The sequence below is a fragment of the Lynx rufus genome, unplaced genomic scaffold, assembly GCF_022079265.1.
Source record: "Lynx rufus isolate CCGP_SWC_20201006 ecotype Redwood Valley unplaced genomic scaffold, mLynRuf1.p SCAF_2, whole genome shotgun sequence".
Lineage (NCBI taxonomy): Eukaryota > Metazoa > Chordata > Mammalia > Carnivora > Felidae > Lynx > Lynx rufus.
In genome coordinates, this window is record NW_025814834.1 from 63409174 (window position 1) to 63426602 (window position 17429).

The window sequence follows — 17429 nt, forward strand, 5'->3', positions numbered from 1 at the left end:
CATAACAATGCAAATGAAAGAATTAGTAAACAACTCAAATTTAGAAAATTTCTTTACAATCGAGTGAGACAGATTAACAAAAGGTATAATCTGTTCAACTCAATACTTAATTTCCTACTAGAAAATGGTTTAAAACAATGATCGTTACATTGAAGATTCAATGACTGAGGTTTTGACACCCACTGCTAACCTCATGGACAGTAATTAGTGAATAATTTCTACATCAATCTCTGTATAGGCTTTTGAAAACATAATAAATTAAAGCCCTATTATCCAAACAAACCACATTCCATTCTATTGTGTTTTTTCACCTCCCGGTTTATAGTTTAGACAGTTTGAAGAGGTTTAAACGTGTTGCTAGGCAACTAGCTCCTGAAGCATAACGTATTTCCTTCAACATCCCAGCCCATTCTTTTTTATCATCTTCATACCTGATGGAGAAAAAAAAAGTAATCAATAAGCAGTTTTTAAATAGATAGTTCTGTACGTTTCCTTGTATTAAATATACGAATGTGGGTCTTTGAGAAAAACCTATTGGCTCTTAACTAGAGGAGGACACAGCTGACTGGTACAATATCATTTGAATTCCCCCTCAAATATGCTTTCTCTGAGCATATGTCTGAACTACCGCCATGGTGTTTAATCTGGATGTTTAGGCAGTTAATTAAGCCTTCTCTGGGAATCAAAGACTGTGCAGAGATGAAGAGTAATAGTTAATCAATCATTCACATTTGGATTGATAAAGATGGCTGGTTGCTATGAGTCAAAGTCAGCAGACTCTACATTAAGAGTAAGAACTGAAAAGTCAGGGACAGCTGGTCACCTTGATTATACTTTCAATCCTTCCCATACAGTGGTGCCCACCATGGCAGCTGATGCTAGTGATCACTCCAGAAGAATCCATTCCCTTCTGCTTTATTGTCCTGTGTGAGTACTATTAGATTTTGCATTTGATGTTAGGTAAGAACTAACATTAGGTTGTTCCCTCAGGGAATATTCACGGTTATAAAGATACAGGAACTTGAATTGCTTTGAAATATGTGTGCCCCTACTCTGCCTGGTGCCTGGAATGCCTTCTCTGCATGAGGAATTCCTAAACGCTGCCCTCTCTCTGAAGCCTTTTTGTAGCTTTCCCTTGGTTTCTCACATTGTCCTTTATATAGTATCTATTATAGCAGTTACCATTCTATTGAAAATTTTTCCTCATATTTATGTCCTCAACAAGCTCAAGGGTATTTGAGGGCAAATAATATATCTTATTCACCTTAGTATTCTCCCTCCTCCAGAAGCTATTAATACTTGGCACAAAGGAAATACCCCCAAATCATTCTATGATGATGATTTAAAGTAATAATTTTTAAAAGTAGCTCATACTTATGTAAGATATGTCCTATCTGACTTAATTTAACAATAGTCCAAATTTAATTTTCAAGATTTGTACTGTACACCAAGTGATTTTTACATTGAGAAAAGTAGACAAAAAATATTCTACCACTAATAAAGAGAAGAACTTTAATTATCTATGCAAAATTTGGGGCAACAAATTAAAAGAACGGTTTTAAGTGACTTAAAGAAAAAGTGACCACATTTAAGCAATATCAGGTTAAATGAGGCTTAAAAGCATTTGCTTCCTGACAGTTATGTATTTTTTATTTTTATTTATTTTTAATTTTTAAAAATTTAATGTTTATTTATTTTGAGAGAGAGAGAGACAGAGTGCAAGCAGGGGAAGGGCAGAGAGAGGGAGACACAGAATCTGAAGGAGGCTCCAGGCTGTGAGCCATCAGCACAGGGCCCGACGCGGGGCTCAAACTCACAGCTGTGAGATCGTGACCTGAGCCGAAGTCGGATGCTCAACCGACTGAACCACCCAGCTGCCCCAGTGACAGTTATATTTTTACTTTCAGCTTGGTCAATCCTAAATAATGGAAAGATTTCAGCAAAAAATACGAGAATGGAAGGTTTTTGGGTTTTTTTTTTTTACATATCACACTAAGAGGGTCTATATGTTTAGAATGTGGTATACCGATAGTTCTCATCTCTGCAAATGTGAGTAGAGATTCACCAGGAAGTTGAGGACAAGTGGGCAGCCACCTTTCTGGAAGATCAGTGGCTCTCAACTTTTTTTTTTTCTCTTTAATGTTTCAAGTTTTTATTTAAATTCTAGTTAGGTAACATACAGTGTAATATTAGTTTCAGGAGTAGAATTTAAGTGGCCGTCAACTTCAGTGCACATCTGAGTCACCTGGAGGTCTTGCTAGAACACAGATGGCTGGACCCCCCAATCCCAGAGTTTCAGATTTGAGGTAAGGCCTGAGAATGTGCATATTTAACAAGTACACAGGTGGTGCTGATGCTGCCTTGGAAACCACAGCAGATCACTGGTTCTCAAACTTGACTTGCACATTTGGAACCACTAGAGACATTAAAAATACTGATGCCTGGGTCCTACCCCCAGAGACTGATTTAACTGGTATGGAGTATGGCCTGGGCAAGAATATTTTTTAAAGGTCCTGACGTGGGGGCGCCTGGGTGGCGCAGTCGGTTAAGCGTCCGACTTCAGCCAGGTCACGATCTCGCGGTCCGTGAGTTCGAGCCCCGCGTCGGGCTCTGGGCTGATGGCTCAGAGCCTGGAGCCTGTTTCCGATTCTGTGTTTCCCTCTCTCTCTACCCCTCCCCCGTTCATGCTCTGTCTCTCTCTGTCCCAAAAATAAATAAACGTTGAAAAAAAAATAAAAAAAAAATAAAGTTCCTGACGTGATTCTAATACGCAGCAAGAGTTGAGAATTATTGCTCTAGATTTTATCACCCAAGTGGAAAACACCAGTCCCTAAATTTAAAATTTTACAGCCAAGCAGACAGTAATGAATGCATTCTTGCCTTTCCCCAGTCTGGTGGTTCCCAAACTTGTCTGCATATTAGAATCATCCAGGGGTCTTTTGAAAGTTTAAAAGCCCAGACCATACTCTAGAAAATGAAATCATAGTCCATAGAGGTAGGAAAGAGGTGTCAGTACTTTTTGAAGCTCCCTACATGATTCCAGTGAGCAAGCAACTTTGGGAACCACTGTCCTAATTGCAAAATCAAACATAATCAGAGAGGATGCCTCTTTCAGGCTCCCCTCAGCAATGTAAGGGCTACTTTTAGCAGGAGATGCTTTACTTTGCTGCCTACAACATCCTCCTGCTGAAGCAACTTAGCTTTTGACCACCGTTAGGAACCACAGTGGCTCATGTGGGATTCAACTGATTGACAGCACCATTCCCTAACATCAGTGTTTTTGACCCTGGCTGCATAGTAGAATCACCTGAGAAGGTTTTGGGACCTCACTGCAGAAATCCTGATTTAATTGGCCTGCGTTAAGGTCCAGGCACTGGTATATTTTAAAAGCATCCCAGGTGATTTAAAAATTTTTTTCTTTAATGTTTTTATTTATTTTTGAGACAGAGAGAGACAGAGCATGAGCAGGGGAGGGGCAGAGAGAGAGGGAGACACAGAATCTGAAGCAGGCTGCAGGCTCTGAGCTGTCAGCAAAGAGCCCGATGCAGGGCTCGAACTCATGGACTGTGAGATCATGACCTGAGCCGAAGTCGGACGCTCAACTGACTGAGCCACCCAGGCACCCCCATCCCAGGTGATTTTAATGTGCAGCCAGGGTTAAGGATCACTGCCTATTCACTCTTTGTGCTTATCCCTGTTTTCCAAAAACCCTAACCTTCTCAGCCCTCCATTATTTCATTCTTTTTTTCCCTACTGCTTCCAGCCTTTTTCCATCTCAACTTCTCCCTAAGTCTAGCCTCTTTCCTCCCTGGAAATCTCTGGTTTCTTTTTGTTCCTCCTCCTCTTTTGGGGTGGGGAAAGATGAGTAATACTTAACTTCCCTTTATAGTTACTTTTTTTCTTGCCTTCTACATAGCTAGTTACTATTACAACAACACAAGGAAATAATGTTTGATGCATAAAATAATTCCTTGGTTAAGCCACCTGTCTTTCAGCCTTTCAGTTCACCAGGGAATAAGGCATGTGGTGGGTCAGGTATAGAAGCAGTAATATCCACTTTCTACTCTTGGCCTTGGTGGTATGCCTTCACTGATCGCTCTTCCAAAGCTATCCCTACAAATTTATTTATTTATTTTTATTATTTTTTTAAAAATGAAATTTATTGTCAAATGGGTTTCCATACAACACCCAGTGCTCATCCCAACAGGTGCCCTCCTCAATGCCCATCACCCACTTTCCCCTCCCTCCCACCCCCATCAACCCTCAGTTTATTCTCAGTTTTTAAGAGTCTCTTATGGTTTGCCTCCCTCCCTCCCTAAAAATTTAAATGAGTGAGCAAATCACTTGTTAAAATGAAGATACTGATTAAGTTTGGGGTGAGACCTGGGATTATGCATTTCTAAGAAGCTCTCAGGAGATGCCACCACTGGTGGTCCATAGACCATACTTTGAGTACCAAGGTTCCAGACAATCTGGTGACAGACCAAGGAAGAGCATCCATCCTTGAGAGTGGGGGCTGGCCTTCAGCTGAGAGGGAAAGCATGAATTTGGCAGTTTCTGGATGAGTGTATGGTATCAACTCACTAATGCTTACCTCAAGCAACTGAGATCTGCCTCCTATAAATTTTTATCAGCAAGCACAGTGCCTGGGCTGAAGGCAGCAGGTGCCATTTGACAGACACATGTGGTATCCTAGTGGTAACCAGATATCTGCATACTGTATGCCCTGCCCCAACTATGTGGCTCTCCATGACACAACTTACACTTCTGCTCCTAAGACTTCCTGTATGTGCCTTGGTCTCCAGGGGACATTCACTGCATTAGAAACTATGGTAAAATTCACCACCCCCCACACACTGTATAAATACTACATTCATTTCAAGCCTAACTTCAAAATATTCAACTGACTAACCACTGCAAATGTCATCCTTCGGAGACCTGCCCAGCATCGATCTGAGGGGTAAAATGGATTGCTCCTTTTCACTTGTTTCTTTTTTAAAAAGCTTTTGTAACTGAATCTTCAAAAACTCAAAAATGGTTTAAGTTAGAATCAAAATAGAATTAATGAATTTGTGGAAAACTCAAGAAGTTAACTACATGTTTCTTCAGAACTCTTAGGAAATAAAGTACCCTCTGGTAGAAAGGTTTGGAAGCAGCTCTCACTCTACTGGATGCCTAGTGTAGTACACTTTCAGAGCAGAGTAGAGCTTTATTAAAGAATCAACAGTCCGAATCTCATTTTATTGATTAAGAAAAAGGCCTAGATAAGTTCTTTCCCAAGCACACAGCTAATTAGAAGCAGTACTTGATCATCAAGTAAGTGGCACGTGCAAAAGTTCAATTAGGTTTGAAAAGTGTTTAAGCTACTATCAAGAAGAAGCATACATGTTGGGAAAGTCTGGCTTACTCTTTACTGCAAAATTGCTTTATCGGTTATCAGTTATTTGATTTAATCTTTGGTCCAAAAAATTGGAGTCAAAAAAACTTACTTCCATATGTCATTGACTTCAGTGGGTGCAAACTCTTTAGACTCCAGTTGAATCATGGCAAAGCCCCCGATGGCATACAGGGATCCAGCCAGGCTGACCAAACTGATGGAGCTTCTTTCTTGGGGAAATTCAGTCATTACTTCCCATCTAGGAATTATTGAAAATACAGTCAATGTAAAACCTAAGGAAATGCCAAATTTATTTACTGAACAATTATGTGAAATTATAATTTAAAAATTCAAGTTAGCATAGGCATCTAAAATTAGAAGATTAAGTTTTTCTACTGAAAAATAGCTAAATATTTCTTTATTTGAAAGATGTAACCAGATTAAATATAAAGCCCTCAATATGTCAACCTTGGACTATTTCACCTTCATCAATTAGCATGTTCAGCAATGGTTATCAAAATGTGTGCCATAAACTGGGGGGTTGGTGCACTTCTAGGGCTCCTGAGTCTTACTGTGCTGGATTTCATTTGAATGGCAATACAAATTTTTAAAAAGCCTTGTTTCCATCATTTCTCGAGAAATCTCTAAATCCTTTGCAGTAAAGGCATGTAATTAACCTAGTTGAGAAACTAGAGTTAGTAATTTTCTTTTTGATGACTTCATCTTTTTAAATAAAGGATTTAAGGGAACTTTTTAATGTTTAAAGCCATATGAAATAGGACAACTAATGATAAAGTTAATAAAATCAGTTGGAGGTATCAAGAGTCTAGAATGAGGTAGTCATTTTGGCAACTCTCTATTCTATTTCTCTGTCGTTAAAAGTGGACCTTTCTCTAAACATATTATTTGTTTTTCTAACTATAAAAATAGCACATATACATTGTAGACAATCTGGAAATACAAAAAGGTATAGAAGAAAACAAATACCACCATGATCATACCCTCCAGACATAATCATAAGCAACATTTTAGTGTAATTTTGTTTTTTTCAAAAAGCATACAGATTTATAAATATAAATGTCTATACATACACATGAAAAAGCTATGAACATAGAGTGTTTATAGTTCTGTGCGCTGCTTCTTTAACTTCTTATGAGTGTTTACCCATATGATAGTTTTCAAAAACACGACTTTTAATGATCGTTTAAATCCTGTCCCGTAAAAGTTCCTTGGTGATTTTCAGATACTAAAGTGTATTTTGTAATCAGGCATACATGGTTCCTTAAAAAAGTAATGACAGTGCTCTGATTTTTCTTCATTGCTAAACTAGGAGTATAAAAACTATGTATTTATCTAGATGAGTGAACTCAAAAATTTGAAAAAGACTAATTTTACATAAACGATATCTGTCAAATGTCTTTTCATATTAACTTTAAGCCAATAAAAGCTTATAAGTGAAAATTTTAAGAAATTATAAAGAGTATAAAAGAATTAACCATTTGAAGCATTCATGCTTTACAAATATCATAAGCTAAGTGGAGGTCTTTTCATTCTACATATTTCAAATCAAAACACCATACGGAGACATGTATATTCACCCACATGTATATAATTATTCAGAAGTATTACCTTTGCACGACTAAATTCATAACGTTAAGTTAATAACAAATAAGGACAAATTGAACACTCCAACATTAACTTGAGGACTATGTGTTCCAAGTTGCAAACACACGTAATGCATCAAAATGTTAGGCTTTTCACACCCAATAACAGAAGGAACCCACATACTTCATCTTAATCCTTGCCTCCCTGCCCTCCTCTCCCCATGTCCTAATCAGAAAGCTTCATTTTCATCCAAAGTTAAAAAGTAGAATGACTCATATGCTTTGGTAAGATACAGCAACTCACTTATTGGTTATGAGGTCAAAAGCTTCTACTGAAGCTGAAAGGCCATCTTCGGTGACGCCTCCTGCAATCACAATCTTGCCCTTATGTATGGCCACCCCAAACATGGAACGAGGGGTTTTCATTGGAGCCACATCTTTCCAGTCTCCTTTTTTTGGGTTGTAGATAAACACTCTGTTTGTACACTTTCTGTAAACATAAAAGACAACAAAATGGTCCTTTTAGAACCTTCCTTTCTGAAAGAAGCAATTACACTAATCGTTTAACATTGCTTCCCGTCTCAGATACATAAAGCAGAATTAGAAAAACTCATAAGTATTCTGAATCTGAGCCTATGACACAAGTGAAGGACAATTGCCAATGTGGGCACTAAACCTATTTTATAACTTAAATATACTACTGGATGGTAGAGTACCTTTTCTTTCGGCAATCGCCCAGAGTGGATTTTAATCCTATCTGCTGCTAAATTCAACAGAAGACACAAACAGAGTTAAAAAAAAAAAAAAATCATAGACCCTTTTTGTGCCAAGCAACAAAAATGTTAAGTTTATCTTATTGTTTGAATCTCCTAGGAATGACTTAGTTAATTTAAAAAATAATTAGGTATGAAAGTACCTATTTTAAATTTAACTCCATAATATGACGGCTGGTTTGATTTTAGTATACTACTAATACACCAGTGTATTTTAAGAAATCTGGGACTATAGATTAGACAACTAGTCGTCTGAATAGATGAGTAAGGAGAGCAGTTTTATATGCTAAATGCTACCAGGAAAACCTGTACTCATCTGAATTATTCTTAGTATGTTCCTCAGAGTTCCTTAAGGTTATCCATAATTTACTGATAGGAGTTCAAAATGCTAAATAATAATTCATCAACTGGATATATTTGTGGGCTTTTTTATTTTGTTTTTGCTTTTTTAAAGTAAGCTCTACACGCAATGTGGGGCTTGAACTCGCAGCCCCAAGACCGAGGGTCATATGCTGTAGCAGCTGAGCCAACCAGGTGCCCCTGGATATATTTGGTAAAGCAAAAAAGCCAACAAACAACACTCCCAACGTTTTAGGAGGACAACTTTTTTCTTTAGTCTTATGAAAGACCAGATATCTGGAGTAGAAGCATTTCCTCTAATATTTGACTATGAGTATTATTTTAAAACTTCTTGACAAGGTCATGATACAAAACCATGTTCTTCAAATTCAGTGGTGTTAACTAGTGAGATTTAGTGCTTACTTTTAGATAATGACTCATTTCAAAGTTCTTTGGCATTCATCAAGCAATGCTGTCTTGGTTAATCATACTCTCAAGATTAATATATTCTTACCAACAAGACCTGTATGCTTCTTACTGACATATCAATTTCCTGGTTACTAATACCACTTGAAGGAAACAATTTAAATCATTTGGCAGGGTCACTAGATTTTCAAAGTCAGAACACTGCTTAATACACATTTTCCATCCTATTTACTCAGGAAAAATACCCCAAATAAGATTTTGCACTAAGTTTATAATATGGCCTTCCTTTAAATTATGGGAATGGCTGGGATTAAGGAAAATATTAAAATATCAGAATATGTTATCTTTGAATATGGATAGACTGTATAAAAACCCATTGTTCTTTTTAAACAATTAGTCATTTATTTTTATTTTATTTTTAATTGAGGTATAACTGACATACCATATCGTATTAGTTTCAGATGTATATCATAGTGATTTGATATTTTTATACATTATGAAATGATCCCCCTAGGTAAGTCTAGTTACCATGTGTCACCATACAAAGTTGTTACAATATTATTGACTACATTCCCTATCCATATATTACATCCCCATGAGTTATTTTATGATTGGAAATTTGTGTCTCTCAATCCCCTTTACCTGTCTCACCCGTCCCCAACATCTCCCCGCTCTGGTAACCACCCGTTTGTTTCCTATATCAATGAGTCTGTTTCTTTTCTTTCTTTTTTTTTTTTTTTTCGCTTGTTAGGTTCCCATTGCTTTTTAAAATCACATTTCCTGTGCTATTTGTCATTTTAATTTAATAATAACCATTAATTGTTAACTCAGAATATAGAGTTCTTTATTTCTAGCACATTTCCATATTCTACTCTCCTTTCCTGCTTTGCCCTTATAATTCTTAATTCTGGTTCTCTTTCCAGGATTATCTCTATTTATTAAGCATCTCGGGCAAATGAGGACAAGCCAAATTAGGCAGAGTTTTCAGAGGCAGGACATTAGTTCTCACTATTTAAACTGAAAATCTTCATTTTACCAGACAGGCTCCTGGCTTAACCGACTGACTTTTGGAGCCCTCTGAAGTCACTTCTCCCTTTGAGTAACAAGATCCTTTTCCTAATTACCTATCCCTTGAGAAGTGCCTAGAAATCAAGTTACATGAACCTTCATCCTGTTTTTCTCACAAGAAACTAGGCAGCAGTGGGTGTACCAGATGCAGCTGTTCTGTTTGATCAGTGCCTCTTTGTGACCAGTTGTTGTTAAATATTTTGACTATCAAAATATTTAAATATTCTTACTCTGTCCAGGAGTAAATCAGTGAAACATTGTTTAGGAAATAACTGCTTTCTTTTCTGTCACCAGGCTCCTCAGTTTCAAACTCACCTATCTAAATTCTTTTATGAAGGTAAAGTACAAATCCATGATATTTTAATGCACTATTGGTTTAGCAGTTATATTTTAGATATAACATTAAAGAGGTACACTTAGTTTTTATCTAGTTGTGGCCAAAAGAATAAGAAAGCCCACTGGCTTTAACGTAGTGAAATCTAATGAAAAAGACTTGATTATGCTCCTAAATGCTGCTTTTCAACTGTAAGAATGCTTATGAGGGCGGTATCATGCTAGTTCCTAGCAATATGCTGAATATCTACACATTTACTTTAACAAGTTTTATTTATTTTTTGATACTTTAGCAACTGTTAACTTTTATACAGTTTCCCTTCAGAAATCATTTATAATATCCTCTAATAGCTTTTCAAAATTTTATTTTGAAACTTTTACTTCCAAAATGTTATAAGTGAGAACCAAGTCTCATTTCAGTATGTAGATTCAGATGAAAGGAGGGAAGAACTCTTGCAATAACAAAATCATTTGGAGGGGCTCCCGGCTGGCTCAGTCAGTGAAGCATGCAACTCTTGATCTCAGGTTTGTTGAGTTCAAGCGCTACGTTGGGGGTAGAGCTACTTAAAAAAATGTTAAAGTAAATCATTTGGATGTAAACCATAAGGAGATTTTAGGTACTTACTTGTCATCTGTCTTTCCTCCTAGACAATATATCATCCCCTTATGTGAAATCACACTATGGCCATAGACTTTGATAGGCAGTTTTTTAACTTCATTCCATTTTGCAGTCCTGAAATGAGAAGACGGTAGAATTTCTATGCTTTGAAACACGTTTTCTATGCTTTCAGTTAATTCTAGGTTCTAAAGCTATGAATATGTAATGGGCATTCATATACCTGAATGCTTACGAAACAGGAATGTCATGGCAACTTACACGGGATCATAGCATAATACTGAATCCAGCGAAGCCTCTGTTTGAAGGTCTTTGCCTGCAACTACATAGATTTTGTCATCTACCTCTCCCAGACCGAAGAGACACCTGGCTGATGGCAGAGGTGGAAGTCCAACCCACTCGGATGCTATGTTATCAAGCTGAAAGAAAAATATATAAGGAATTGTACAGCTTGTTAGAAAAGAGTTACAGTCGTTCCAAGAAATATGCTATATTCTATGTGTTGTTTACAATACACTGAGATAGTGGGGCACCTGGGTGGCTCAGCTGGGTAAGCATCTGACTCTTGGTTTTGGCTCAGGTCACTATCTCACAGTTCGTGAAATCAAGCCCTGCATCGGGCTTTGTGCTGACAGCATGGAGCCTGCTTGTGATTCTCTCTCTGCCTCTCTCTCTGTCCCTCCCCTGCTTGTTCTCTCTCTCTCAAAATAAACTTAAAATATATATATTAAAAAAGAATACACTGAGATAGTCAAAGATGTTGCAGGTAAAATAAAACTGCAATCCAAAAGTATCATATTTTACCTCTGGATTACCAAGAAAAATGAGAAATTCTGCTTGGTTTACCAAAATAGCTAAAAGTAACAAAATCTGGAAAAAGAAATAGAGTCACTAGAGTTTGGTTAGAACTGTGAGGTTTCTTGTCAAAGTTTCTTCCCATGTTGTCTTGTTCAGGTTCGAAAAAACCATCCTAATACTGTTAGCTCCTTGGGGAAAGAGAAGTTGTGACTGTGGGGAGGGTGTATGTGAGTGACCCCCGAATGCTATATTTAACATGCTCCCCAAGCCAGGACAGCTGGACCTGTCGCTCAGTCCACAGACAACTGGGATGTTAGGCAATATCTTTTTTCTTTTCTTCAAAACTGTGTAGGTTTCTCTCTGTTTCGCTTTATTATTTCTGACATAGGCAGGGTTCTGGCTATAACCTCCTAGCCTTTTGCTGGAAGTCATTGGAAAAACCCTCGCCTCTGTCTTTTTTTAAAATTGTATTAGGAAGTAACTTGCTTGTGTTTGCTGCTGCTACTTCTGCAAGCCTCAGACAGCTCTCTAGGTGCCCATGCTCTCGGGTAGGTAATTCTGATGTGGCAGGTATCAGTTTCAGCGCTTACTATTGGTAATTTTACGTTTTTCCACTTTGCATTTTAGGACATGAAGGCATGAGAAAATTGCTTTTTGAAGGAGTGCAGTTACAGATTTGTTGTTCTCTGTAGTGCTACATCTGTGTAGCAGAAGAAGGAATAAACCCCAGAATAACTGGATACCAAGAGTAGGTGCAGATAATAAGGGCTGTGGTCAAGGGAGGGTCTTTGTAGAAGCCTATGTATATTTCACCTCGTAACTTTGGTTAAAGCAAGTACTAATTAAGACTAGATAAAATGAGCAGTTTAATCCTCACATATGCATTGTTAGGTCTGCATTCACAAATTTTAACATCTACGTTGTGATCGCTAATTTTTTCATTTTTGGAAAAAAAGTCCTTTCATCAAGAAAGTGGTGTGTAGTATAGTAGAAATAATGACGAACATTTATGAAGTTTGGACTCTGTGACAGGCTGCGTACGGAACGCTTTACACGGGTAATCTCATTCAGTCCTCCAGGATTGCCACTTTTATTATCTCTGTTTTACAGACGAGAAAACTGAGGCACAGAAAGGTTAAATAATTGGTCAAGCATAGAGCTTTTAAGTGATATTCAAAAACAAGCTATATAAATCCACTGTTTTTTTAAAAATGGGAACAGCAATTATAATCCCAGACTAAAGAGTTAACTGCCCACACTGTACAGGACTGTCCACATCGCCATCCTCTCCCCAATCAGGGCACTTAGTACAGCAGATGTAACAGTACTGTCTACCAGGCTCTTTTATAGATGATCTGTCAAGCTATTTAACCTGTCTGGCTCCAGTTTCCTCATCCTTAAAATCAGGGTTTGGACCTACATTACTTTATTTATTTATTTATTTTTTTAATTTTTTTTTTCAACGTTTATTTATTTTTGGGACAGAGAGAGACAGAGCATGAACGGGGGAGGGGCAGAGAGAGAGGGAGACACAGAATCGGAAACAGGCTCCAGGCTCCGAGCCATCAGCCCAGAGCCTGACGCGGGGCTCGAACTCACGGACCGCGAGATCGTGACCTGGCTGAAGTCGGACGCTTAACCGACTGCGCCACCCAGGCGCCCCTGGACCTACATTACTTTAAAATGGATCCTGTTCAAAGATTTGATGAATCTTTTAATTCTATGAAAAACAAAACAAAACAAACAACCCTCTCTTAGGTAAAAAATTCTCATAATCTATTTATAGTACACAATCAAAGATCATACTACTCCTAACTTAATACATTCTAAACAGACGGGATCAAACAGAAAAATACAATATAAAACATGAAATTCTCATTTATTTTCTTGTGAGTCATAAATAACCCTTCTTACAGTCAGGTGTTTTTATCCTGGCATCTTGTTGCACTATTTGTCCCTTTTAAGAGAAGCAAGTCATGGGCAATGACAGAGAGTTGACCTTTTCAACTTTGTGTAACTGTTTTTGTAGCTATAAAGAACATTGAACAGGTTTCTTGAACCAGAAATGAGAGGCTGTGCCCATAAAAGTAAGAGTAGTCGGTGATCACAAAGAATGAAATTTTGCCATTTGCAACAACGTAGATGAAACTAAAGTGTATTATGCTAAGTGAAATAAGTCAGTCAGAGAAAAACACATATCATATTATTTCACTCTTATGTGGAATTTAAGAAACAAAACAGATGAACATTGGGGAAGGGAAGCAAAAATAAGATAAAAACAGAGAGGGAGACAAACCATAAGAGACTCTTAAAGACAGAACAAATTGAGGGTCGCTGGAGGGGTGGGGGTGGGGGGATGGGCTTGTTGGGATGAGCACTGGGTGTTATATGTAAGTGATAACTAAATTCTATTCCTGAAATCATTATTACACCATATGTTAACTAACTTGGATTTAAATTAAAAAAAAAGTAGTAACAGGATGGAAGAGAGTAAAGATAATATTGTTAAGTATTCCTTGATCTATGATTTCTAGATACCTGTGTGTCCATGTGTGTTTTATGCCATTTTTACTTCCTAGATATAATGATTGCCTTTTAAATTCAATTTGGCTTTTCTGAAATTTCACTGATTTTAAAATTAGAGCTTAGGAAATTTTCTGGCATGCATTCAAACACTTAGGATTATAGTTCTGTTTTATTTTTGTATTTCATAGTTAACATTTTTCAATGGAACTTTGAAAATTAAGAATGATTAACATATATATTACATTTTTCAAGATTAGGAAAACCTGGTTAAAGGTAGTATTTTGTGAAGGCACAGTATGTCACACACTGAGAGCACACAGTGACTGTGGTATGACATTCTACACTTATCTTTGGCCTTTCCAGTTCAAGTGCCCATAAACCTCAGGCCATGAGTAGCTATGATCTAAACAAACTCATCTGAGCTAGCTGTAGGCTACAAAGTAGCTTAAAAATTGGCATTATTAAAGATAAAGGGTAAGCCACTGATTCCTTCATAAACGGATAAAATATAATGTGTTAATAATATGAAACAAACTCACTTCAAACAAACTATAAAGAGTTTAGTTGGGAGTATTTGGTTTCTTGGACACATCTGTGGTTTCACAAAACAGATTAAATTGGAATGATGTTGAAGTACAACTCTGATCCAAATACACGTGGTCACTTGTCATAAATAAAAAATCATCGTAAATAAAAATTTCTAAATATAATTGATGAATTCAAATTAGTGACACCTTTGTAGTTTTTCCCAGAAGGTAACCCAAAGTGTGTAAATTAAGTTATATAAGTTCTCTTCATTTTCAACAAAATTATATTTTAGGCAGTAAACATAAATAACAGATAAAATACCACCCTTAAGAATTTCAAATCAGTTTAAGAAAACCTGGAAAAAGGCTGAAAATCTGACCAATTATAATTTTTGCAATGTGGAAAGTACTACGGTTTAGAGAAATACATTAACCTACTTAATGGGTTAAAAGTTTCAACTTAGGTTTTACTAACACACTGGGTTTTGAAAGATTATAGTCACCATCAGCTATAAACTTAACACTGTGGGTAAAAGAGTGTAAAGAAAATCTGAGTCATCACTTACACATTAATTAGAACCTCATTCTTCACCAAACCTTTTATTAAATATTAACAAGCAATTAAGTTAACTGATCTAAGTACTTCTGTCAGCTCTGTAAGTAGCAAAGGTGCAAGGGACTGCATAGGACATCCAGTAGAATAAAATGCAAGCAGCCTGAATGATTCACACATCAGGTAACTGGGTAGTAAACAGCAGCCTTTCCTTTACGTCTCTACTTTTAGAAAACTAGCCCTTCTTACCTGGAAGAAGTAGGACTGTAGAGGTTGATCTTTATTTTCTTCATCCACATATAGTCCTCCTACCACATACACCTGATTTTGTTGGGTAACAATGCTAGAATGATTTCGGGGAATCTGCTCAGCCAGTGCAGTGAGGTAGCACTCATTTTCTGTGGGATCATAAGCCACGGCAGCTGTGTCATTCACCAAGAGGATGAGGTCTTTGACAAACATTCCATGCCTGGGAATGTCATTCAGGTAACCAGGGAGTAAATCTTCATCACCAACATCACCGTTCACCTCCCCAGCCCCAGACTTCTCTGCATTTTTGCTAGGTTCTGGGAGTTTGCCTGCAAATGCATCTTTGAGAACTTTGATTTTTTTCTGGAGTTCTGGGTTGCTTTTAATTATATCATCTTTCTCAACGTGATCTTTAAAATATTTTTCTGTCATAAGGCGAAAACGAATACAATCAAACACTTCGCTAAGGTTTTTGACCCTGTTTTCCTTGTCTGTTCGCACCCATTTCATCACCGCCTCAAATACCGCTTCTTCCTTCTCCACATTTAGACTGTCATTTGAAATGACTGAGATCAGTTCCTGCGGAGATAGTTGCATAAAGTCCTCTTCCTTACAAATCTGTACAAAACGATCAGACACAAATTCACGGGCAGAGATAGCAAGTCTCGGGCAGTCAAGAAGAAGTCCTAATCTTAAGATGGCTAGACAGTTACCAGGAGCAAGTCTTTTCTGAAGATAGGAAACACAGACAGTGAACACCGAGGGGATCTGAAAGCGGCTGGCCAAGGCAAAAATATCTTGCACGTTTCCATCGTTGAGATCAATACTGGCAGAGTACAGGTACTTGATGATTAAATCCAGTACAGCAGGATCCACATTATCTAATACTACCTCCTTTTTTTTCCCCTCATCAATTTCAGATAAAAAATACTCACGGAAGTAAGGACTACAAGCTGACAAAATCAATCTGTGGCAAGGAAGACTTTTGTCACCTGCTTTTAGGGTGCAATCGATGAATTTTTTTTCATCTAGGAGATCTTTTAGACCATCCTGAAGAAGGGTGGATTGGTAAAGCCGCAGTTCCTCTGTGAGTTCCCGCTGGGAATCCATTTTGTGAGTAACCTGGGTAAGGAAGGGGACACTGAAGGCCTTAGCTCCTCGCAGCACACAGGTCTAGCTGTAAAAAGGCAGATCAGTGTGCTTTGCCCAGCTTGAAGCCTTTGCAATTTAATCCCACCAGCTAAATATAGATACCCACTCTAACAACGGGAATTTAGGAGAGCTGGTTTGGAAAGAAGAGTTGTTCTTGCAGCTGTTATAGATTGAAGGGAACAACTGGAACTTTTAATCACTAAGGAAACAGCTAAGAAACGGGATTTAAATGAAGTAGAAAGCTTTAAAATACATAAAGCATTACAGCATATGTCAATAAAGGCATGTTTAAAGAAAATGTTTATTGAACTAACAGAAAACTGACTCATAAAAAATGAGTCAGTCCGCTAAAAATGGTCTAGTGGCAAACTCCTTGGCTGTCTGAATTAATGATGCAAAGGTCAAGAATATGAGGTGAGTTCATCTGAATACTCATAAGCAAAATCCCTTTTCCAATAAGTGTTACATACGAATTTTTATTTTCTATTTAAAACAGTGGGATTTACAATTTTCTTTTAGAAGTATGAAACTTAAAAACTTCTGTTTATGTACTGTAATTTTATTTTTAAAAACCATCAATAGTAATACCCCACCATAATTGAAATAATAAATACAGAGAAATTGCTAGTTTTCTAAGACATTCCGAATTATCTTTATTCTTAAATGGAAAAACCCTAATTTGTACTGAATTAAATGATAAAATTATTTATTCATACCCTGCCTTGCTCTACAAAGGATCTGATGTGGCAAACAAAAATAAAACAAGTAAAATAAAGGCAAAAGGTTAAAAGGAATCATCAAGCTTAGACAGAAATAGAAATAGTTAAAAGTCAACAATAGGGAAAGAAAAAACTCAAATATAATATGATTTACTAAAGATACTCTGTGATTTTAAATGTTGAAGATAACCTTTCATTAAATAAAAAGTTAAAATACAGATATAACTCCATGAAAACAATGTTATCAACAGACTACAGCAGACTGAGGAAGAAGTGCTATATATCACCTGCATAATTTGGAAAACAAGACTATATAAGGAAAAAGAAAAGAATATATAACTGAAATCGTAATTTAAGTTCTCCATTATA

The 17429-nt window shown here is 37.1% G+C and overlaps 1 protein-coding gene across 1 annotated transcript; it reads right to left on the minus strand.

Annotated features, from left to right (window-relative positions):
- Positions 1-270: 270 nt before the first annotated feature.
- On the minus strand, positions 271-16299 carry KLHL41 (kelch like family member 41). Its single transcript, XM_047085553.1, has 6 exons — positions 15190-16299; positions 10798-10955; positions 10546-10653; positions 7286-7471; positions 5490-5636; positions 271-431 (listed from the first exon to the last, which is right to left on the minus strand). The coding sequence occupies exons 1-6, from the start codon at positions 16297-16299 to the stop codon at positions 320-322; spliced, it is 1821 nt and encodes a 606-aa protein (XP_046941509.1). The 3' UTR covers positions 271-319.
- Positions 16300-17429: the final 1130 nt, after the last annotated feature.

Excerpts from the sequence above, each read along its gene's own strand:
- KLHL41 (XM_047085553.1), bottom strand. The coding sequence starts at position 16,299 with ATGGATTCCCAGCGGGAACTCACAGAGGAACTGCGGCTTTACCAATCC. Across the intron at positions 10,956-15,189 it reads TACAGTCCTACTTCTTCCAG|CTTGATAACATAGCATCCGA; the intron begins GTAAGAAGGGCT and ends TTTTTCTTTCAG. Across the intron at positions 432-5,489 it reads GAAGTCAATGACATATGGAA|GTATGAAGATGATAAAAAAG; the intron begins GTAAGTTTTTTT and ends TTTCTCCATCAG.